Below are 26047 nucleotides of genomic sequence, written 5' to 3' on the forward strand. Positions count from 1 at the left end.
CAGCAACACGAGGTCACATTAAAATTTCAACAAGTACAAAAAAAAATGTTCAAATCGTCTATATGCAACAACACTGTAAAATTTCAGCAGCACTGAAATTGCCAAAGTTGATGCAATCGGTTCCATGATACTAGAAATTCAAAAACAATTTTGCTAATATGTATTACGCAATAAATGAACATAATGAAATAAACAATAAAAATTAGTATTCTGTATTTCTCATCTTACTATAACTCACACCAGTTGTTAATCGTCATCAGTTACACTGCTTTTCCATTTTGCGTTTCTGTCATCTCACTCATTCTCATTCCGTCTATCCTGCAGAAGTATTTCACTGATGACAAAACACAATGGCTGCTGCCTAATTAAATAGACAGAGATTAACAGCACAACTAAAGGTTCAATCATCAAAATCAGTATTCTCTTGTTTGTGTGTGTGTGTGCGTGTGTGCGCGTGTGTGTGTGTGTGTGTGTGTGTGTGTGTGTGTGTTGTACTTTGTTCTAAAAAGATCTCATCAACAGAGCAAGGCTCAGAAAAATGTTGTGACATTTCAAAATAATATGAACTAATCTTTGTTACCACGGGAACATGAAAACAAACTGCTGGGTTGGAGTGTCACTCGTTTTCAATCTCATATCAGTTCTGTGAGCTAAAATATGAACGGCTAATGGAAGATTTGAACTTGGCAGCACTTCTGTACACCAAATGCATTGGGAAAAAATGAACATACCTTCAAAGTAGCACAAAAACACAGAGTTCAATCCAATGCATGACATCACTCAAAAAGAGCAACTCACAAGAGCATATCTTGACACCTTAGCATCTAAATAATTTAATCCGAAATTCTAGACTGCTGGGAAGCAAGAATTTAGAACTTCGAACTAAGGTCTGACTTTAAGGAGCAATAATTTGAAAGATGATAATTTACAACAAATGATTGGTCAGAACAATCAAATGTGCCTTTTGGCCAGCACAAATGACCAGAGTGATGTCACAGCACAACCTTTCAACCCAAAGAAGATCATATTTATTCATGCTAAAAAATTATTCAAGGCAGCCACAAAAATAATATCTGGCAAGCACTCACGTTATCGCTCAGCTGCAGATCGTCCCAAAATATATTATTTGGCACGACTAAAGACTAATTCTCTTTCAAGCCAAGCCAAGCCAAGCCAAGCCAAGCCAAGCCATAAATGTTCCCAAATCATTGATTCGAGATATGAAAGTTGCAAAAACACTATTCAGGTCGACGCTCGCAATTAAGCCTATTTTGGCTGTCGCCATTTCTGTCTTTGTTCAGTGCAGCTTAGCACATACAGTCTACACACAATGTTGTTTTCTTTGCAAATTGCATTTTTATCAAATAAGTATTTGGAAGTTCCAGTTAGCTTTTAGGTTCGACTTTATCGTGAATGCAATGACGGAGAACAGGACGTCCAATTATTACAGCCATTTCACAGCCATTGTAAAAACACAAGCTATGGATCTTTTTAGTAGTACCGTATTTTCCGCCCTAAAAGGCGCACCTAAAAACCTAAAATTTTCTCAAAAGCCGACAGTGCGCCTTATAGGCCAGTGCGCCTTATATATGGATCAACTGATGAATTTGTTGATCCATACTGGTTGTACGCAGTGCTCTGCCAAAATGTTTCAGTACGTTTTAGTACGACTAATAAATTACAAGGTCGCATCGCTTCCCAGCATTACGGCAACTGTAGTCAGGGGGCGTCACCGAATAGCTGTTGTACCCGCGAGGCTATTTCCTGTCAAAATAGGCTGCTCTGTTAATGTTTCGAGTAAATCTACGGATCGATATGGAAGGGAAACATAGGTAAGTAGTACCAATGCGTTGGATCGAACTTTAGTCAGTTCCGATCATTTTATAGGAGATCGTTTGAGAAACGCGATTGTTTACACTTTGCTGAGGCTCATGGGAGATTGCGAGGTGAGGCTCGTGAGACTTTGCGGATGGCTAATGCTATTGCGATAGCTGCTATACGTACCAGGCTATTTCATGTCAAAATAGGCTGCTCTGTTAATGTTTCGAGTAAATCTACGGATCGATATGGAAGGGAAACATAGGTAAGTAGTACCAATGCGTTGGATCGAACTTTAGTCAGTTCCGATCATTTTATAGGAGATCGTTTGAGAAACGCGATTGTTTACACTTCGCTGAGGCTCGTGAGACTTTGCGGATGGCTAATGCTATTGCGATAGCTGCTATACGTACCAGGCTATTTCATGTCAAAATAGGCTGCTCTGTTAATGTTTCGAGTAAATCTACGGATCGATATGGAAGGGAAACATAGGTAAGTAGTACCAATGCGTTAGATCGAACTTTAGTCAGTTCTGATCATTTTATAGGAGATCGTTTGAGAAACGCGATTGTTTACAGAGGGCTCGTTGGTTATTGGCTAGTGGATGCATACCGCAACCCTAGTCAACCTCAGTTTGATGCAGTATAGCTTCTATTTTATGCGCCTTATAAGCCGGTGCGCCTTATATATGGACAAAGTTTTAAAATGGGCCGTTCATTGAAGGTGCGCCTTATAACCCGGTGCGCCTTTTAGGGCGGAAAATACGGTACTTTTAGTTTAAAGACTTACTCCAATTTCTCCAAGTTTATCTGTACAGCTTATTTTATTTTTTACTTACTTGTCTTTTTGGCCCGGGCTATTTGAGGCGACTCACAATTTGCTTGCTATTATTTTTTCTAATTCAAAACAGTGTACCATTGTGAATTTACTCTAATGTGGACTCCACAACATTATCGAGGAGTTTTATTTATGTGTCAAATGTGCCTCATTTTGTGTCTTCAAATATACACACATCAACATCAGGGGAAGGCAGAAATCCAAAAACTCATTTGTTGTATTTTTATGTGTCATGATATCTTTTCTGATTACTTGAATGAGCTCACTTACCCAAGAGGTTTTTCCAGTCGACTGGCTGGTGATCCAACAATCTCTCCAAGAGTACAGAACATCTGTCCCAAAAAGTCCTAAGAATGTGGAAAAGCAAAGAAGGGAGCAAATTAGGCAGGCTGGCATTTATGGAATAGAGAAAAACAAACTAACAAAAAAAATGCTTTAAAGGAAGGTCAGATCCGTAGGTATATCTCGGCTGTCTTCTTTTTTTTACCATGGACACCCCTGCAAAGGTCAAATTGAAGACCAAATTTCAGATTAAATTTAGTGCATCAAATTCAAGTCAGTCAACATATATTACGTTAGCCATTTGGAAAAAGCTCGTTTTGGAAAGTTGTGAATATTTCAACAGCGGATTTGCTGTCTTGGCATTTTTTTTTAAAGACAACTTGGAGAGGTGTGTCACACAGTACGCACACTGCGGTGAGTTGTGGACTATCACAGATACACAACAGATGGCATGAGATTGAAAGCATAGTGAGAATGACAAGCAAGATGATTCATGACCACTTGGCCATGTAAATGCCTTCAAACATCCTTGACAATACCGTGCACGCATTAAGAGTTGTTTTTGTAATGCTGTCATGACTGTATCAACTCAAGGCCCTTTTCGTTTTAGAGACCAATGTTTTTTGTTAAGCAGCAACTTTAACAGGATGTGGAGGCAAAATTGAAATTATATGCATTGTGAAATAGTGTCAGACAGAGTGTAACAAAGCTGATTGAATTCCTCAATGCTGCTATCAGGTGTGAAATTTCACACTCACTTTGCGTTCAAAGAAATTGATATTTCCCCTTTAATATGTTACAGCAATAAAATGGAATTGTGTAATTATGTGATTGCAGGTTGCCGTGCCACGGGTACAGCCGGATCTACTGTTCTGGCTTTTCTTCTATACTAATTGTATGATAACTTTGAAAATATCACTTGGCAGATTGCAGCCCTCCACCAAGAACAAAAACTGCAAACAAAAGTCAGTGTTCTATTTGTGGGTTTATTGACCATCTGTTGGTTAGTTAGCAAGCTACTTCCTGCTTCATGGAGGCTGATCAACCGACAGGCTGTGCCATATGTGATTCTGAGCTTGTGGACAATTTTATTGATGACTCAAATAGCAGGGGAGAAATAATTGTATCCATCTATTTATCCAGATCCTCACAAACAACAGAATTCTATCAAAAGCGATTAAAAACTAAATTAGTGGTGGCCTGCAAATATCAGTAGTAGTGTTCTGATCTCAACACTTTTCTATGTTTGCTTTTCTTCACTAGAAAAGCAACAAAGGTATTGAACAATCCAGCCCAAAGAGTTCCTCATGGCGCCTTGGCATCATGCTTCTTTGGTGTGTTGCGATGTAGTGAACATTTCCCCCCGACCCCAGGGAAAAAAAAAAAACGGAATTAAGCCCTTTCATCACGCAGCCATCGTGTAACCCTTCAAGACCACGAGCGTGTTGAAAGGTTGCACAGATTGCCGCAGTGCCCTTCAGACATCGCCCTTCCTCTTGAGCCAATGAGAGACAGCAGCCATGCAGTGTCAGAGGTGAAAGCGATGCTAGCACCTACATTGAGTTCTGCAGGCTTCCAGAAATGTTGGCCAGCAGCAGCAACAACAATAACAACAGTGACAACAACAATAACAACAACAATAGATGCCCATCATATACCATATAACATGACACGTTGAGAACAAAGTGCTCCTGATTCCGAAAGCCGCTCAAGGTGATGAGGTAAGAATGACAAGACAACATGCTGTGCTTTAACGTCCCCCACCCCCCCTAAAAAAAGAAAGCTGATGATGCGGAAAAAATGCAAACCCCTGTTAATCCAAATACATCCAATAATCATCAGCAAATGATTTAAAAAGAAACATAATTTCTCAATGCTTTCAGTCACCATAGTTTCCGGTTGGATGAAGAAAGCTAATACAGTATTGAGTTAAAAGTTTGCCAGAGGTGGAAAAAAATGGTGAAAAGCATTGCGTGATTGATTTTTGTCATTGCAATGTCACCGCTGCGAGATGGTTTCTTCCTGGAGTTGCCTTCAGATTTCATTAACGTACAACCAGCTAGCTCTCTGTGGGATAAATCATTTAGACATAAAAGTACACATCCGATTTTATGTTGCTGGACCCAAATATTTATGCCAGCATGATTTTTTTTTTTTTAAGTAAACCAATAATGAGATGGAAAAGCCCGAAAACTCCAGGAGGAAAAGCAGAGGTGCTCTGAGGTCACTTTGAAAAGTGACGCCAACGAGTGATCTCTCCCTATGTATGAACAGAAAGAAAATTATTCAAAATTATTTGTTCATGTAAAACTATTTACATGGTGGAAAAAAGAACATTTTGTATTTGGATTTTGCTACAACCCAAGCACTCAAGAGGGTTTGCCTTATTCCATCAAGTAGCAGCAGGCAACAGACAGCTTCTAATTGGAAACACCACAGATAAAGAGTCTGCACAGCTCATTGTCAGAACTAAACATGCACTATTTTACTTTGTCTCATGCAGTTAACAAATACAAATTTGGAATCCAGCCGAAACTGGTGTGCACTTATCTGTGGTGTCAAGTGGTACATAAATAGAAAACGGTACAATGTGCACTCACATGTTTGGACAAGTCTGGACTTTTGGAGTCAACATCATACCTGAAATGAAACCCAAAGGCAAAAAGGCCGTTTCAAAATTACACAATTAAAAAATGGTAACATTTATTTTTATTTATTTTTTTATATTGTATTTATGTGAGTTGATCACACATTGATTATTTTTTGACAATCTACTGTCCAGGGAATCTATTAACACATTTAAAAATACCCCATGGTCTAATATAAAAACTAAAATGAGCCACTGCCAACTTTCCAGATGTTACTATCAGTGGAAAATGTGATTTGGGTTCAGTCGGAGTTTTTTTTCTTCATCCATAATCATGAGTGGAGCTCATGATCTAATTTACATAGAATTACATGTAATTAAAAAACTGTAAAAGCAAGTGAGATTGTGCATATGTAATTTGCTGATTAAATGTTCACCTCCACATTAATTACGCACAATTGGACAGCATGTAAGAATTCATCATAGTTACAGGCAGCCTTTGGCCACCATGGATGAGTGTAAAAGTTTTTTGGGATGTTTAAGAACCATGAGGACAAATATATATAATTTTTGTCGAAAGAGCAATTGACAGGAAGAGTCATCAGTGAGGCAAAGGAAGAGCAAGGCTGGATGCCTGATGACGCCAGTCTCTTCCTCTGACTTCTAACTCTCAAAAAAAAAAAAAAAATCAGTCAAAGCAATCTGTCAAGGAGCTAGAAACAATCTGCAGTGACTTCCAAAGACAACAGACTCACAAGTCAAAGCGAAGGCTCTGCTTCTCTTCAAAAAAGTAGTCCAGGATGTACTTCCGAACAAAATCGGGGTTCAGGGTGTTGTCGATCACTTCAGTCCTGCCAAACTGCAAATCAAGAAAGACAGACGGATGTCAGAGAGACCAAACACTCTGAAACTTGCTATCGATTGGGATCTTCTCCCTCGTCACACCCGTGCGAACACCTTTCTTGTCAGAGGCCTGATTAACGGGTGGCGCTTTCACACGTTGAAAAGGGAACCGGGGCAATGTTTCCGGGCTTCTTGATCTTAAACCTCTCCCACATTAATTACAGCCGGATAAGTCTTCTTTGAACATCCCAGAGGAAAAGAAGTCACGATAAAGTCGCAGTGACATGACTTGCAGAGAAAATTAGGGGAAAAAGTATGACCAGTTACTAAACTAACCAAACTCATCCCGAAGTTTGGTATCAGGAGGATTTGCGAGCGTTTCCTTTTATGATCTGAGACAAAGATTAATTCCTGTGCCTGTTTAAATCGTTTAATCAATTTCATATGAGGTTAACTTGAATGACCAAGGTTTCCCAAACAACTGAATAATAGATTTGCGTCCACCAGATTCGGTGGCATTGATCAATTCTTACTTTTCATAAGCTAATTCTACATACTAAATGAACAGATAATTAGAATCTACTTTAAGGAGATATGCACAACCCCATTTTGTGATCTAGTTCAAATAATTTACCTTAAAAACAAATTACCGTATTTTCCGGACTATAAGGCGCACCGGACTATAAGGCGCACCTTCAATGAATGGCCCATTTTAAAACTTTGTCCTTATATAAGGCGCACCGGACTATAAGGCGCACCGGACTATAAGGCGCACCATTAATGCATCATGTCAGATTTTTAATCCATAGTTTTTTTGATTAATGATTCATAGTCTTCAGCGGGCCACTTATGATTTATTTTATGACACAATGCTTCGGGCCAGTTTAAATTTAGGAATTTGGTCCATATATAAGGCGCACTGGACTATAAGGCGCACTGTAGGCTTTTGAGAAAATTTTAGGTTTTTAGGTGCGCCTTATAGTCCGGACAATACGGTACAAGGCTTTTTCATGGGATATTTTTGGGCAGAATGTTATACTGTATCTATTTTCACTGTCCAAAAATCTCTTCTTAATCCCTCGTCTTTATCAATCTCTCAGCAAAGTCTGCGATTATAATTCAATCCGCACACTACCTATTAATTGTATAGTATGCTCCGTCCGCTCTCTTCGGTTACATTGTAAAATCTCAAACACGCCTCGGTACCACGCAAACAGCACCTCTGTGCAAGGCGATAATTGCTTGAGCTGAAACAAAAGGTCCAAGGCTGTTATGTGCAAGTTGAGCGTGAAGGAGTGGTTGTGCATGGATGCATGGCTCTCATTCCACAATGCAGAGCGCTGGCTGCATAGGTGGATGCGTACACTAACCTTGCCTACTTTTCAACATACGATAACAAATGCAGCCAAGAAGCAAAGACCACCGATACATGTTTTGTCACTCCCACATTCATTGTGTATTGCTTACAATTTCTGTCCTTGGAGTCAGGAGAAATATTAAACACGGTCTGTTTTTAGATGCGAATAAAATGCACGCCGACGTAATGATAGTTGACGGGTATATAAAGCTGTCGAGTTTTGTTACGAGATTTTCCGTGATCATCTTAAATTGCTGCCAAATGGATAATAATTGGCTCCTTAATTGCCTTGACAGTCCATTTGTATTCCACTCGAAAGATTAGATGGAGACTTTAAAAAAGTTGGCAGTCATTAATGTCAGTGGTTCTTTTGACTGTTTTTAATGACCGGGTGAATTCTCATCAAACTTAAATTGGAACAGCCAATTAAAATCCAAGGTGAAATGTCACAACAGAAGACAGGATCAACCCTGACTAAGAAAATCTTAGCCTCCCTTCTACATAATTGGAATAGCACCGCACATTAACAAACAAAATATTCCTCAGTATCCATTTGAAAGCAATATTTTTCCTGACAAACAATGGATGAACTAATCTACTCAAATGAGTAAGAATAGAAATCCCCCATCTCTGCCATGAGCCAGGCACTGCAAAAGGCCCAGAGGTGTTGATGTGATACAGAGCACATGCTAGTGATGAGGCAGGTGATGGCAAAGACGAGCTCCATAATGTGATTTCCCTGCTGAGTGGCAGAGACAATGCCAAGCTCCAGAGTTCATTAGATACTGCTGGGCTGCTGGGGGCTAATGAGAATCTGGCGGGAAGTTTCTGGCTGACACCCTGCTCATGTCCACACACACTGTTCTGTTTTCCCTCACCTTACAGCCTATTATTATGATGATGATGAGTATTTTTAGGATTATTATTATGATTATTATGATGATGATTATTATTATTGCTATTATTATTGTTATTATTACCATATTTTCCGGACTATAAGGTGCACCTGAAAACCTAACATTTTCTCTTAAGCCAACAGTGCGCCTTATAGTCCGGTGCGCCTTATATTTATATGGACCAAATTCCTAAATTTAAACCAATCATAGGTTTGTTGCCTCTGAAGTTGAAATAAAAAAGATAAAATGGAGAATGATTTGATTTGGATTAAAAATCTGACATGATGCATTAATGCATTATATAAGGACAAAGTTTTAAAATGGGCCATTCACTGAAGGTGCGCCTTATAGTTTGGAAAATACGGTATTATAGGAAACAGACTTGGTGTTTCCATCATAAAAGCTTTACTGCCCAGGCATTATTTTAAGTAACATTTTTACATTCTGAAGACTTAAATTGCTGACTAACTTGAATTCTTGAGGTAAGATGACCTCTCGGGAGATTCCATACATTATTGAAATATAATTGCATGGCTTCAGAGACATTCATTCAACTTTTCAGTCTATTTTTTGTAGTTTAAAGGTGTTAAAGAAGAAAAACTCACCTCTCTCCACTGTTTGGTTTCTGCGCCTTGTGTGTAGAGGACACACACTGTGAAGCAGGACAAAATCAGCAGATAGATGGATAGATAAAAGATTGTGAAGGATGAAAGACAGAGAGAAGAAAAAGTCAGTCATCAATCAGAGGAAGCCTGCCTGGAAATGATAAATCAATTTGTGTGTGCACTTTTGTTTTGGGAGGTTACCTCTAGTACAGTGAAGCAACATTTGTAGGAGGAAACAAAGATTTCCCAAAACACAGTGAAAACTTTTTCAACCCGTAAAGAAAAAGCTTAAACGCAGAAGATGAAAGAGTTAAGTGACTGAAGGAAAAATTCAAAAGACTCACGTGGATCTGACTTGGAAAACGTGTCTTTATCCAGAAGATTTCTGTAAATTAAAACCATATCACAGTTACTTACTTACGAAAGAACATTGCGAACAGATGACATGATTTCTTTTTTAATTTCACTCAGAGGTACAACAACACAGCACAGTAAAACTTTATAACACAGACAGAGTGGAACAATATTTCACTTGACTTGAATGTGTTTCAGCATTTCTGTGATTTCTCAGTTCACGACAAAAACTTTGTCAAAAAATAACTGTGTCAATCTCTCATGTCTGAGCTACACTTGTGTTTTACCAGTCTGACCTTTTTGCAATGCCTGCTCGCAGCCGGTATGAACCACCGTACATGATTCATGCTTCTCTTCTTCTGAGATATGCCATCGCCTGCTCCCTCAATCTTTCTACTTTCACATCTTGTCTTGTTCCATTTGCTCTTTCAGTTAGTGTCATCGTGTTCTGTCCTTTCATCAGCCTCAATCGAGCTTGATCTCTTCTCTGCTTGATGAAATTTATTTTCCACCCCCGTCCGCTAATAAAGTCTCAAGGTATCAAGTCAAGAAGGAGAATACTGAAGAACATGGCATATTGATTTTTTTATTCAAAATGATTTTTGTACTAACTTTAACATAACAAAAGACAATCCTTAGAATAAAAAACAACAACTGTCTCTAAATGTTATACTGACTCATTGGAGAGCATGCAGAACTTTGACCTTTCATTTAGTCTCATTTTCCATTTGTGCATCAGAGCTGATATTACAGTACTTTTTTTCCCCCCCAAAAAGTCAGGTAAGTGTGAGCTGGTAAATGTCAATGATATTTTTACTGGGTGAGGCTACCCACCAATATGATTCAGTCTGAGAGTCTGAAAAAAAAAATATATATATATATATATATATGATATAATATAATATAAAACAATGTTTATATACAGTGAACTCACGTCAAGTAAAGAATCTCAACTTGGGACTTTGTGAGTTGATGGAGAAAATAAATACTTCCATTTGGTGACCTCAGTTTTACACCTCAGTGATTTTCAGATGATGTACATTACTTGTGTTGGATTTACCATCTCTCACTTGAGAGGTGAATGAGAATCAGCATCAAACCTGAGCCCAGTTTGCTCAGGTGAAAAAGAGCGAGGAGATCTTCCCCCAAGTGGGGTTATCTTGGAGTCTTGTTCACAAGCAAGCGAAGAAGAACGAATTGAGATTGACAGGCGGATTGATGCGTCTGCAGACGTTGCATCGGTCTTTCGCGGTGAAGAAGGAGCTGAGCTAGAAGGCGATGCTCTCGATTTACCGGTCGATTTACTTTACCAGCTTTACCTATGGCCAAGAGCGTCGGGTCATGACCGACACAGGAAGATCAGAGACGACCGAAATGAGTTTCCTCTGTGGGTTTTTTTTTTTTTTTTTGAGATAAGGTGAGGAGCTCTGTCATCTGCAAAGAGCTCACAATACAGCTGCTAATCGAAAATGTTTATGGCCTAAAACTGCTCCAAATCCTAACATTTACATTTAAGTCCCGTGTCTGAAAAACCTCAAAACGTGTAATATGATGTTACCAAAAATGTGGAAACGGAGGCTGCTGACACCAATGTCTCTTGGATTCCAATGATTGACATGACATGAAAAATTATACATCGTTGTAAATTATATCAAGTTTTTAACTCAAGCTATCAATCAACCTCAATTATTTTCAAATTGAATGACAAGAGAAGCAAATTCTCTCCAACTGATTTTATAATTAAATAATTAAAAAGAAAATGCTTCTTATTATGCTTTGATTGAAATCCACAGTTTTGAGGAGGACAAGCATGCATGCAGAGGAGAAGGCCAAGTGCAGAATGTTCTTACATTCACTTCCAGGCATTCACCGTATATAAACATCAATACACAATGGTAAAAAGCCCTCCAGGGGGGTAAAAGGAAAAGACGACAACAGCCTAAACTTCAAACAGAAGCACCCAGCAAGCAGGAGGAGCTCATCTATTCAAAACCAGATCTGCTGCAATGAATTCTCATCAAAGTGATTCTTTTATTACCCTGTGCTGAGTGTGGCCTCCGTCGTGTATGCTTTACAACACGCCAAGCCCACATCAACAATGGTCCTGCCCTGAATTCACAAGCAAGCCTTCACTGTCCTAAATGTTAGCAAATAAATGCACAACTAAGTACAAAGGTTTAGAAGTGCTGACCAAAGAATTGATTTTCCCTTTTGGCCATTACAATGTGTGCCAGGTCTGTGTCTATACTAGATTGGTTTATAAATACTCTAGATCAAGGGAATCAAGATATTCGACTTCTACTCTCCGTGAATTGTTCATTCGTCTTTGGTAATATCAACTCCGCTCTGCTTTGAAACACTTTTCCAAAAGTGAAGTCAACGCCACAATTGAAAATAGATACTTTCCTGCACAATGCATTGTATAAATGGTAGCAACAAAAAGGAAAGACTACCTAACTTCAAAAGTTCGAACAACAAACAAGGACACCATTTGACTAATTGTGAAAACAATCCAACTTTCAAAAGTGTCATCAGATTTACATTTGGGCATTATGCAATCTACTGGCAATGCTATAGGGCTTTCAAGATGTAAATGAGGTTCGAAAAAAGATCTGAGATTCAACCGAGGCAGTATTTGGATGCGCGCGAGTGTGTGTGTGTGTGTCTGTGTGAGATGTGCCCTGCATGCGGCAAGCGATTGTCTGTATACAAGAGAATATTGTGGAGTGAAGTGAGCAGCAATGTAACAGAAAACCAATCACAAGCGGAGAAGAACAGACAAACGTGTCACACAAAGTGTGTGTTTGTGAGAGGGAGGCCGCCCTCCTACCCTCTCTGAGAGTCAAAACAGAAAATGTTGTGGATGAGATCAAAAATAGAGAAGGATATCAAAGCTTCTTCTTCTCATGTTGGAGAACCAAGCCCCAGCTCAGCAGACACGAACTCCACGGCCTTTATTGATATAGTGTTGGCCTACCAGCAAGCCTGCTAATTAGACAGATGCTTCTTTTAAGCAAACGGGGAGGCTCCTTCAGCCTCTCACACTTTAACTGCTCTGCTCAACCGGGGCATACTGAGGAGGAGATAATAAATATCAAGGGATCAGTGCTTCTGTTTGAAGAGGCATGCAAATTGAGACGAAGTGATTTGGAGACTTGGACTAGACTAAAAGTGAGCATAAATTTACGGTGGCAGATTCGAAGGTTCCGCCCGTTCAGGCTTCCATCCAATCTAATATGTTGTGCATTATAAATGAACTGAATTTATAGGACACGGCTCCTTTTCAATGATTCCTAACAGGGTTTTATAGTGTTCACTCTTATTTTTACATCATGCACGCCAAGATTTATTCATATCACCGGCACCTCATTCCTTGGCAATGCACATAGAGGAAGCATAAGTATGTGTAGATTGAGGGTGAGAGGTTCACACACTGAAGGCGTTTTCCTGCTGCTGTAGTGGGAGAAGGTTCCAGCAAGAGCTTTACCTCTTGGTTGCACAGAGTGTGCAAAAAGTAGCACCGTATGAACATTTCGTAGGATGATTACTGTGATGAATCTTTTTCAGTATTATAAACCAATTTCTATTGGGAAAAAAAAGAATAAAAAAACACTGCAGCTACACCCACATCAAAAACATGAATATAAAACAATTTCTATCCAGTGGTTGGTGGTGTTTGAGATGTGGAATTGATAACAGTTAATGATGAGAGACAACGATGAAGAAGAAAGGAAAGGGCACCGTGGTCCAAAACATACCACATCATGCATTATACAAAATCAAAGCACAGTCATTGTTTAAAATCTTTGAACTGAACACTAGATCCATTCGATCTATAAAATCCATATAGAAAATATAATATGGCATTTCTTGATTTAAGTAGGTGTTCACAATCAATACTGCATGCCACTCTATGAGCCAATCGAATCTTGCGATTCTTTTATCGGAAAATAATGATCAATTTGGAATTGGAATGATGCAACATTAAAATGAAATCAATATCCATTCGATCTATAAAATCCCTATAGAAAACGCTTGAAGACATTTGACCTAGTTTTTCCAATTCTAAGTCTTATCAAATCAATTTTGGTTGAGAAAGTGCAAAGGTAAGATGTTCATTGAGCAATGATGTTTTCATTCAGCAATAACAGCCTGCCTCAAAAGGCAACGCGTTCCCCTCAAGGACATTTAAGCAAGAATGGAAGATTAAAAAGGTGATCCACACTCATCCACCTTGAAAAAGCTACTGTGTGACAAAATGAAAGCGGGCCATGTGCATGGTAACAGTGATGACAGAGCTGGAAGACAATAATTACAAATAAGATGAGAGGAGGCAACAGAAGAGAGAAAGAAAAAAGGAAACTACAAGAGAGATGCAAAAGGAGCATGTGCACACACTGGGAAGGAAGTTTTGAAGTAAGCAATTTGTTGATCGTGCTGGAGCCGCATGGAGGAGAGTGTACGGGGAAATTATGCAGCAGTACGATAACTGCTCAAAAAATTCACTCAGCTGTCGTTTCTGCTTCTTATGGCATCATATCTCTCTTTCGATATACAACTTAACTGATCAGCAGATTCCTTTCGATTCTGTACACGGAACTAGTCTCATCAATAATCCATTTTCCAGAGATTATGGATCAACCGACTATGCGGGAATTTAATTGAGAGCAACAATTCCACCTGCGTAACTGTAATGCTGGCATGGCTTTAGTGTCGAATTGATGGTAGACCCAAGCAGGATCATTCCACCCCACCAGCTGTTGAATTATTCAGGGCAGAACCTCCTCTGGGGAGACTCCAAGTCAGTGTGCCAGACAGTCACAGTGAGCTCGCTGCCTGGCTTGGCGTGAAGGCTTAAGATCATCCCTTAAATTCCAGCGGGGGAAATTGTGTTACTGGCTGACACAACAAAGGTCAGGGGTCAAGAAGATGTGCACGGTGTATAATTAGGAGAACGGCTAATTGTGCATTACTGATAGGTGAGATCAGTAAGCAGTGGTTATGTGGGTAGTAGGCCAAATTGTTGGTAGCTGATTAAGAAATAAACAACAGTGAATACCGAAATAATTTGAAACTGCCCCAAAGTAATATCACGCTTAACATACATAAGCATAGCATAAGCACATTGTTATTTTTGGATTGATATAATTACAGTAAATTAAAAATGACATTATGCTGAGTTGAAAGAAATACTGAAAATTGTCTAAGCCAAATTTGAGTACAGAGGTGCCTTGACATACGAGTGCCCAAGTTCTTTGAGTTATGAGTTATGTCATTTAGTTAGTCTTTTGCTTTGTGCTGCAAGCCAAAATGTCAGTGGAGTGAAAGTGCCACAATTTTTAATTAACTTTTAGAAAATGGTACAAACAGCACCCTTGTTTCTGATGTCACCCACTAGGCCACGCCCCTTTGGAGAGATTTTCAGATTTCATTGCACCCTCCACAGATTCAACAATCTGTGGCAGATGCAACATAGCAACATCATAACTTCCCCACATCTGTGTTTTACAGTGGGTACAGTGCTTTTTCCATATTTACTTATTTATTTATTTATTTATTATGTTCTTTTCTAACTGTCATTATCTATAGTATAGTATATTATAGTGATTGTTGGACATATGGGGAATTTTGCAATACTGTGCCTGCATGCAAAAATTCTTGAAGGCACTGCTGGCTGATTTATTTGATTGCAAGATTAAAAGCTGATAAACGCGAACGATTTTTCTTCCTGGAAAAAAAACAACTTTTCTAAAGTGGGTCACATCTAAAAGCACAATAATCAGTAAAATGCAGTAGGAATCTGTGATCTTGTCTTATCTGAGGCTAAAACAAGAAAATTGCTTCTCACGTAAGTCTGATTTGTTTTACTCTGTAGCAAGACGCATCGAATCACACAAGTTGATGTGGAGCAAAACCACCACCTCAGAGGAAGAATTTCAGCATAAATGAATTTGTTCCACAGTATATGACTACCTATAGACCCAGATAACTAATGTACACTACTGGGAAAGAGTTCTAAATGGATAGAACTTGAGCAGTAGATATTCTCAAGGGATGAAGCAACATATGTAAATTTCACATAGTTTGCATGTTTCCATGACAACTGCTGTCCATTAATCTGCATCACTTTTTTTTTCCTGTGTAGTGACATAGGGAGCAAACAGACGGACAGACAAACTGGTGTACTCATTCTAGACTATGCTATAAAGCCAAAAGTGACCGATTCCTGTTTCGGGCTGACCTATGCACCACAGACACATGCAAACCTGGAATTAAAATGTGCTTTTTATGAGGCATAAGTGTAGCTGGTTGCAGATCACTACAGTAGTAAGAGCTTGCGTGGTGGTTTCCAATCTCGTGGTGGTGAAAAAAGGGCTGGAGCTGATTGCTGTCTGTGGACTTCTTCCTCAGGGGATCATAAATGTGTCTAAAAGACAAATGTCACACCAGTCGAAAGCAAAGACTCCCCCTTAAACAAAATCTGAACTTGAATGAAAAAAAAAAAAATCTGAAACCGTGCATGGAATTTCCTCACATCAGAGTGGGAAATGTATTTATTGCTTTTTTTCTTCCAGCGGTTTGATTGAATTCAACAATAACTCTTATCAGCCATCATAAATAAAATTACAACCTTCTGAATGTAATAAGTAGAGGAAGCAAGACCCTAACACACAAACACACACACATTTTCCATTATCCATTTCCCCTCAGGGTGTCAGTGGCATTATAATCAAATACACTCATCTCACCCACACATTTTTCTCGCATATCCAGCTTTGCTGTACCGCACGGGACCATCTTGCTCAATCATCTGATCCTGCAAAAAGGGGCATCCAGCCAAAGCTGAAATAGCAGCACAGACTCAGAATAGGCGCAGATACGCATCTGATCCAAGCCAGTCGGGGATCGCTGGCTATGAGATGCTAAATGACATTTGCATTGTCTTGGCTATTTGCAAAGCGGTGTCAAAATGAAAGCAGTTGTCATGTCATATCAATCATGCCACTTCACTTGTCTCAAGTGATTACAGTAGAGTGCACGATATGTGTGACAGCCTCCATCAATCAAAGAAAGTGGATTAATAAGAGTAGAACGATGAAAATATGTAACTATGCATTTTAACCACCCAAGATATGGTGAGAACCCAATGAATGTAAAATGGCTGAAGACTGTTAAGTGTTCTAACCACATGCCTTGAAGTCAAATTGCCTTATCCTGTTTATGTGCTTATTTTTATACAAGCCCCCAAAACAAATCTTAACGGTATTATTGTTAAATTTAATATTAAATAATAATATTATATATCTTATAATATACATGTTATTTATTTATATACGGTTAATATGTATACACTTTTTATATATATAATTATAAATAAAGTATTATAATATAATCCAAATAATAATATTAAATTACTTCCAAACTTTATAACTTATAAATCAATGTGCCACCAAAACATTTTTGAAACACTAACGTGCTTCACGACTAGATTTGATTTTGAGTTGTGGTGTTTCCTTGGCTGGTGTTTGTCAGACAAAGATCATCGATCAAAACCTCTTCAACCTCTCTCCATCAATACTCATCTTGTCTCCTTCCTAAACAGCAACTACTTTCTGCTCAAAACAGCTTCTCTGGAGTTAATGTGCAGTAAGACAAACTGAAGGCTTGATATAAAGATTTGACATGTACGATTCCATCACAGAACAGATTAATGTTGTGGAAGCGGGAAGACGCTGACAGCTGAGCAGTGTTACTGACAGACCCGGGAGGGGGATTATCGGATGCAAAACTCAACATAAGAATCAGTGTCTTTCTGTTGTCATCATGCATACAATTGAAAGGAGGCTGTTTTTGTGCTGCGGAATGTTTTAGTGGGACGTTTGCTGCTATGTAAGACTGTTCAACATAATTTGTCAGTTTTTTGCCACAAACTTTTCCTTAGCGTGTCGTGGCCAGATGTGCTTTCAAAGATCTAGCAAATCTGGTGTTTTAATTTCAACCACCGGGGAACAGAACAAAAAGAAAATGCGCATTCATATTTAATGGGGAAGCATTGTGTCGCCTTTGTACCATAAACCATGTTGCTGCAGCAGCTAGTGTGGTACAGGAAGAATCCAACTAATGAGTTTTGGGATCAGAAGGACGAGAGAAGGAAAGAAAGTCTAAAAAGTTGGAGGTGGCAGGTGTGAAGAGTTCCTGGCCACTTCACACATTCCAGCTCTCGAACACCGAGACATAGTGGTAGGGAAATGTATTTATAAAAAAAAAAATAGGCTGACTCATTCTTGTAGATTTAATGCGACAAAAGAAATTAAATAAAAACAATGTTTTAAATTTCTCAAATCCCTTCTGGACACTGAAGGGCTTTTTCTCTTGGCATCTACGGGTGTACCTAATATTGTGGCTGCACAGATCACAAGTAGCTGTGATGCATTTCAAATGAGTTACTTTGCAGATATACTGTACATCGTTTGGGTGTTTCTTTCTCTACGGTTAATTAGCACCAGGGATCTCTTGATGGTGCAGGAAATATTCCCACCAGAAGTGCTTTAACCTAAAGAGATGTGATGTGAAAGCGAGTGAGGGGGCTGAGAATGATGATAAGCCTTGGCTCTGGATCTCCCGGGGGCTTTTCTACACCGAATGTCCCAGATTCATAAAGGCACCTATCCGAGGCGGAAACCAGGCTTGTCATAAACTCAAATCCATATGCAAATGTCGACCATCCCGATATTTAGCACAGGAATTTAATCAAAGCCGTGTGATGCTTGCATGAAGGAAACAAGTGGAGAAATTCCACATCCCGCCCCTGTTGGGGAAACATGTCGCTGAAGAACAGAAACAGTTTCCTATATGGTTAAAAAGTGTGACGAGCGCCATCCCCCAATTAGAGGAAGATTGATCAGCTATGAAATCAATCTTCCGCATCCCGAGGAGCTTGATTGTGATTAGGTGTCAAGAAAAAAACTATCCATGACAGTAACGGCTTAATTGGCTCTGCTTTGCATTCACGCAACTTGGAAGCATAGCTTGTTGACAAACACAGCCCAAGATAGCCACGTACAATTGGACTCATGGGATTACTGCTTTATATAAAACACCATATGTTTATTTGCTAAAACGCATCTTGGCAGCATTATTAAATTATCGTGGAAGTTTAAAAATAATCAATTTCATGACTGTCACTTTGTGTTGTACAAAATGACAGAAATATAATTATTCCAGTGCAACAAAGTGCTTCACATTGAGCAATGGGATTGGAAAAAAATTAATTTACAAAGGCCGGACAGTAACAGTCAAAAGTCAGTTGAATGCCAAAGAATCTTCAAACAAGTTTGAAAAATGGATGGTGAGTTGGGTTTGCTTAACATTCAAGGCAATGACCAGCAACAGAAAGGCTCCTTCCGGGAGCATCTGGTCTGTGGACCTGATGCACCAAGTGGGTGGAGACTTTAGCTGAACTAACGCCGTAGGAATCAAAAATGTCATTTGATGTCATAGGAATATAATCCACTAAATAAATACCACCATGTACATCCACCCTGGCTTGAAGACCACTAAATTCCTCCTATTATTTCCGTTGATGTTCCTTATCCCCTGTCCACCCACTTTCTCCGCCACTGGTCCTGATAACATGTTGTCAAAAGCAGGCTGTGTCATTTGTAATGAGGGCTATTAACCAAAACAGGCAGCAGCTATCATCAAGCTTCCAGACCTTGCTGAGAACATGACACAAATGCGTGTGAATCCTTTCTTCACAAACGTGACTCATACTTCATTGGCGCAGAAGTTTTGAGATGACTGAATGACATACTGTAGCAGCACTTTTGTTCAGCTGGTGCTATGTCAAGAATGGGAAGGTAGGGCAAGGCCACCTGGAATAGAATAGTAGGTATCAAGATGCATTCTTGTTTTGCATTCTCCAGCATATGGGCCCACCTATTCGCTCCCCCCCCCCCTCCCCATACCTCCATTATATGACAGTGTGTTTCAAATGTGTATGACTTATTTATCACTTAAAGTCAGATTGCAGCAGCAAATGTACTTTCATGATATATCGCCTTTTTGCTTCATCTCACAATCACATCCATGAGCAGAAAAAAAAGGGTCATCTTCTATGAATGTCACTCAAAGTGTCTGAATACTGCTTAATTCTGCAATCAGAAATGATGCATTCAAAATCAAAAATCTTTCATTGAAGCCTTGCAACTCTCCATTCCTTTTTATTTAGTGTAGCTTTAAAGCCACGAGTTCGTCCACTAATTAAAATGAAATTCTTTGCTTTTTTTTTTTCTCCCTCTCTTTTTCTCATTGCTGGAGGATGTGCATGGCACAGAGCGCACTGTATGTCAGACAGTACATCAATAATGCATACACAGCTCAAACTGGCTCGCTTGAATGGCTCAACAACCTAAAAACCCAGCATGAAAGGATATGCAAGTGTGTGCGTGTGTACGTGTGTGTGCGCGTGCATGTGCGCGCGCGTGCATGTGCGCGCGTGTGTGTGATAATGCGCTGAGAGCCTTGACTTTCTAAACCTTTTGAATATTGAATGCAAAATATGACTATTTTACCTGTGCAAGTGTTAAGTTTGGCAAATTTCTTTTCTGACTTCATATTTAACAGTTTGCTAGGAGTGATTGATGAAAACAGGTCAGGGGAAAACATTGCAGTGCAAACATTTATTCATCTCAACACATCCAGATTAAATTTATTCATTTTTGGTGTCAAGGCTCTCCCTCACAGCTCATTTAATTCCATTTGCCATGTTTTAGGTACAGAAAAAGAATCGAAAGAATTCAAGGCAAAAGTCCGACAGTGGGTGCGGCACCTTTTGCGCAACTTTCCCCCCGGAGTTGTCACCCCCGCCTCCCTCACACCATCGCGGAGACTCACCTGCAAGAAACGGTGACTTCCACCTTGGTGGCGGGGATGTTGCCGGTGATAGGGTCGAAGTCGTACACGGATGACATGTCCTCCAGCTTGTCCATGACTTCCCTCTCCATCACGTCCATCTCGAGAGCGCGCGGTGGCTCCGGTCGGATCCGGGAGGCGCACAGCCTGGCCCCGATGGAGCGTGTTGAGTCTCCACCGACTCCGGAGACCAGATCAGAGACCAGGTGGCCTCCGGTCCGACTCGGTGAGGCAGCCACTTCAGACACGTTGAGGCTGGAGACGAAAGTGAGGAGATAAGCTGATGAACACCCGCGAAGTCAGCCGTTGGTTATGTGTCCATAACCGAAGTTTTGATGAAGACAGTTCTTCTCCTCCTCTATGTGCACAGTGGAGCATGTGGAGAGGAAAGGCAGCAGATGCACTCAAACGTATCCGTCCTCCTCCCTGAATGAATCACACTCAAGTGTTGGCGACCCTGCCCATGCAAGGCTCACTGCTGGCTGTTGAGAGTGCATGCGCGCGCGACAGTGATTCGGTTACGCACGGATTTCTTTGACGAGTCGCCGTGATTGCAAAAAACGATAACAGTGGCAACGATTTGGAATCAATAATAAGCTTGTCAAAGGGATTGTTTAGTTTCAAAAAGGATTTCCCACTGACTTAAGATGATAAAAATCGAAATATCTACGATCTTAATGGCTTTGTACCTGTTTTTTGTTTAGGGGCGAGTTGTATAGATATTCAATTTTATTTTCAACTATTGTGTATTTAAACTAATTATACATAATCCACTATAATAAGCTAAATAATCAAATAAAGGCATCTTCAAAATTCCCACAACAATGGGGTATAATGTAGCTAAACAAGGTAAGCTAAATGTTTGCCTATAGACTAGAATAACTGCCCAAGTATTTCAAAATTGCTGTCACAAAATCACTCAAAAAATATATCCATTAATGTGCTTGCTAAAAATGAAGTGTTTTTACTTTATCTCTGTGTCATGGTAATCAAGGCAACTGTACTCTTTTGTTTGTTGAATGTTGTGTTTTTTCTCGTTTTCCTGAAAACTTTCTAATACCGCTTGAGCAACGATTGCTATTGGGAAAGAACTCTCTATGCCACAGGTGTCTAACTCAAGGCCCGGGGGCCAGATACAGCCCGCCACATCATTGTATGTGGCCCGCAAAGACAAATTGTGCATCAAATTCGTGTCATTACTAGAATTGCAAGTTGTCTTCACTTTTAATATCTTTTTTTTTTTTCCAATATTTTACCAGTTTTTACTAGTCTGATTTGAAAACGAGTTATTTGTCAGTTTGTTTTGTCGCTTTTACTGTATATAATACGAGGTGCTCATACATTTATTTGGGTTGACAGTTATAATGGCCCTCCGAAAGAAGCTATGACTACAATGCGGCACGCAAAAAAAAAGAGTTTGACGCCCCTGGTCCATGCGATAAATTGCATACCACTCTCACAATAACAAAGATTTTGTTACATTAATATATTTATCTAAAAGCATCAACCAAGACTAAAGTTCCACATGTTTGTACCAGAGGAGAAATTAACACGCCCTTTTAACAAGTGCAGTTACCAATTAATATATGCTGGCTGAGGTAAAATCAATATTAATTACACGGAGGGGAATTACATATTTAATGGCGTGCATCCATCATTGGCCAGTTGTTTGCTGCTCAGACTTTCGACACGATGAACTATTGCAATAAAAATGCAAAACTGGTGCGAGCGCTTGCCAACAATCAGATGGCTTTGTCATATTGGACTAAATACACTTCCCAAATGCATCCAGGCAGTCGGCATGTAGCCTTTGTTAAATCACTCACTCGCAATCTCTTGGGGTGAAACATCACATTTGGAGGACTAGGGTGAGCCCAGCTGGCATTTTCGGTTTCATATGTCAGACCACACATCCATAGTTTGTTTCGCTTCCTTCCTTGCTGACACGCACAGTCTCAAGCAGCTTTGCACACTTTTCACTCATAAATGGATAAAAAGCACATGGCTTCCCTGCAATAAGCAGCTATAGTTGTCTGGATTCTGAAAATCAATTTATGCCGGCAAAGGATGCTTCTGCCCACACAGCCCCTCAGCTTAACATCAGCAGCACGCACACACAAACACATAAAAGCAATTTATCTTCTTCCATGTCACTGAACCCATAAAAAGGTACACACATGTCTACCTGCACACTCTTTCCTTTGATTCATATATTTGGATGGTTTTATGTAGATTGCGCACATAAACGCCGAGATTCCACGGGCTGGCAGGACAATAAAGAGGAATGTGAACAGAAAGACCTTCTGAATGGCAATTATCTACAGTACATACACGGTGGGGGGGGGAAAAACACTTAAATAAAGCAATTAGCAGCTTATTATAGAAAAACAAAATGGCAAAATGCAGATGCCAATTCCCAAAGGGAGTCACGGCATAGCAGTTGTGTTGTGTCATCGATCATACAGATCAACAAAATGTCGGATTGCTTCGTTAAATGCTTTTGCTCTAGCCAATGGAGATGGCGCAGGATGTGGTCAATGCTTTGTGCTGGTGGTGACATTAATAACACCGTAGGGGATTCAAATGCTGCCTTCTTTTCATCTCTATCTATCGCCCCTGTTTCCTCCTTCCTGTAGTTTAGTAAGTGCTAATTACTGTGTTTAAGGTTTTCTTGTGTCATGCTGGCCAAAACACTGTCTTTTTCCAAGGCTAGAAATAGAATAATGTTCTGCCGAGCAAGATAAAGTATGTGATCTTTATTTTAGCGGCTTTAGCCATGGACATACTGTACAAATGTTTTCAATGTAGCATTTTGGGCAGATAAGCTTTGAAGAGTAATCTAAATCATACAGAGAAACACAAAAGCAATTACAAAAAGAGGTCGTTTAGACTAGTGTGAGGCAGGGCGGAAAATGTGACGTCAGGCATGGTCATCAAACCTAATTTTCTAGCTGCGGTCATTAAAAAGAAAACAGAAGAGTCATTTTCTGGTGAGCCTTCAAAGCTTTTCAAATGTCTTTGGCAATGCTCACCCGAAAAATACCCAAAACGTTCTCAAAGCAAAAGTAGATGATGTAGAACAGTGTTCCCCAATCTTTATTTAGCCAGAGACATATTTTATATCAAGAAAATGTCACAGCACAGCCCTGAGCTAAAACGTCGCAAAAATATTTTCATCTCACAAATTGCCCTAAACCTGTTTAGTCAAACACAAAGCTATTATTCAAGCCCGCTGCTTTCAAATGTAGACACAGGCTGACACCCCGCTCCAATTGTATAATTCAGGACGATCTCAACATTTCATACACACTGTATACTTGAGAAGTTTGTTTCTGTGAAGTCCATCTAAAAGTCGGATCCCCGTTGCTTGACGAAGAACCTCGGTGGTGACGTGCAAACAAACGCGGGGTTTTCAAAATCTCCTTTCAATGGGGCCACACGACATCCACCCCCACCCCCCCAGGATGCAATCCCGCTCAGCGGTGCTGTTGTTTAATCCGGAATCAAACGACTCCTGAGGTGGCTAACATGAAAGCGAAACATTTTCTGAATGATTACCCAGTGACTGGTAAGCAAACAGAAGGGAATTACGCTCACGCACAGTATGCATGCAATATTTATGGGAGGGAATGTGACTGATTGACTGGCTAGGGGCCCGGTACTCCCTCAGACTGCAGCAGTGCACATTGAAGCAGTGTGAAGCCGGATGAGTGAAGAATAACAGCCACTGACATGTAAAAGATAATCGGGAAGTCTTGATTCCAATTTGATCACAAGTGAATTGAGCTTTTCTCAAACCTTTCTGATGCAGTACGAAGAGCAGCTGTTGTGTCTTACCGTATGCTGATGATGAGTTAAGATGCTAACTGCATGTGGAGGCCATTACCACCAATAAATGAACAGCATTTAGTGCAAATTGACCTCTGGGGACTGGTTAGAATGCTCCAGAGTTATTTGCGGCAGTGGCTGCTTTGAGTCACCACTGGCATTCAAATTGATTACAGCAGGGATGGGCAACTTAAATCCTAGCGAGGCCACAAAGGACCACGCACCTCCTAACCGCAAGTACTGTATGGTAAGAAGGCATTCCATTCTAAATTTAAATTTAAAAAGTCTTTTTTCAAACTTGAGTCTTGAAAAAGAGGGGGTCGTCTTATAATCAGGGTGTCTTATATTCGGGCCAATACGGTATTTTATTGTCCAACCAGAGTTTATCTGTCTATAAAATAGCCATGCCAACAAATGAGAAATGTTCCGAAGAAACGAATCAATTATAATAAACCGTATGCTGTCAGGTATCCTCCAGCTAGTTTAATGATATGCATGTACAACCTAAAAATTGTTCAAAATGAAAGCAACAATGTCAGGTCAAATAAACAGTTATTTGATTTTTTAATTTGGTGGAGTCAATTCAATCAGTTTCAATTTTGTGTGAATAGAAAGAAACAATTGAATTCTGAACAGTCATTCTGTATCTGAAATGGAACGTGTTCAACGACTAGCTTGTCAATATTGGAAGCACGTTTTTCTTCCCTGCTTATCACTGCATGTAATCACAAGTGAAGCGCCAATGAATATGCATCTCGGTCTTTTTAATACAACTGATACGGTCAACCACTTGGCTTCAGACGTGTCGCGGCAAGAATAGGAGCTTCTTTTTTTTCCATCAAGTCACTCAACAAAATTTTAGATAAGGAATCTACCAATATCCCGGTGTAGGTATTTTGAAGGTAGCACAGATCAAGTGGGCTCATAAATAAGATAAGACGGGGAAGGTTGGTAATGTTTGATGATAGGATGACGGCTCAAAGGTCAAAGTCTGCTTTTTGATCCACCTTCACGTTTCACCCGTAATTTTCAGAGTGAGTTGAAATCTTTTACTGGTGAGTGTTTTATTGAACTTCTTCATTTCTAAGTTGGCATGTTAAATCCCAAGAGGTTTTCTTACCGGGTGTTGCCTCTTTAGCGTCATGGTGGAGCTGGCTTTCTACCCAGGGGTGGCGCTTATGTACTTTTTTGCGGTGATGAACGCCACCAAGTCGGATCGTATCGAGCTGGATGAGCGGGCGTCCGTCAACGTCTTCTGTCTCTTCGTATTGATGCAGCCACTGTGTTTGGTGTTTGGGGGGTACACCGGCATGGCCACGTACCTCCTCACCGCACTGGTGTCCTACAACTTCCTGCCATGGAAGAAGACCAAACAGACGGGGAAAGAACCAAAGAAGACAAAGTGAACAAAAATACATTTTGTTTACAGTGAGTTGACTGACAGGAAAAATGTCTTCATGCTTATTTGTGATGTATAATTTGTTGGTCTGGTTAGAAAAAAAGCACAGTATTTTCTAAGACTGATGAGAATATTTTTTTCAAGCAGATAAAATTATGGTTAAATAAAACTTGTATTGTCACATAAAGTGCTTTTTAAGTTTCTCTATGTACACTAGAAAAATCCTGAATTTTTTACTCATTTTTGGTCTCATTTATCACATCAATTTGACATTCGAACAAACATTTTATCAATAAACAGTTTGAATGGTTGTCACATTGCACCTGA

The 26047-nt window shown here is 39.8% G+C and overlaps 1 protein-coding gene across 1 annotated transcript in view; it reads right to left on the reverse strand.

Moving 5' to 3' along the window:
- The window catches only part of cpne5b (copine Vb), a 51611-nt gene extending 30900 nt beyond the window's left edge, over positions 1-20711 (reverse strand). The window contains exons 1-6 of the mRNA XM_037252726.1: positions 20476-20711; positions 9570-9610; positions 9226-9272; positions 6280-6383; positions 5538-5577; positions 2926-3002 (exon numbers count right to left, since the gene is read on the reverse strand). Coding sequence (XP_037108621.1) covers positions 2926-3002; positions 5538-5577; positions 6280-6383; positions 9226-9272; positions 9570-9610; positions 20476-20594 — 428 coding nt within the window. The 5' untranslated portion in view covers positions 20595-20711. The remainder of the gene's footprint in view (positions 1-2925; positions 3003-5537; positions 5578-6279; positions 6384-9225; positions 9273-9569; positions 9611-20475) is intronic.
- Positions 20712-26047: the final 5336 nt, after the last annotated feature.

This window comes from Syngnathus acus, chromosome 5 (genome assembly GCF_901709675.1).
Source record: "Syngnathus acus chromosome 5, fSynAcu1.2, whole genome shotgun sequence".
Classification (NCBI taxonomy): Eukaryota; Metazoa; Chordata; class Actinopteri; order Syngnathiformes; family Syngnathidae; genus Syngnathus; species Syngnathus acus.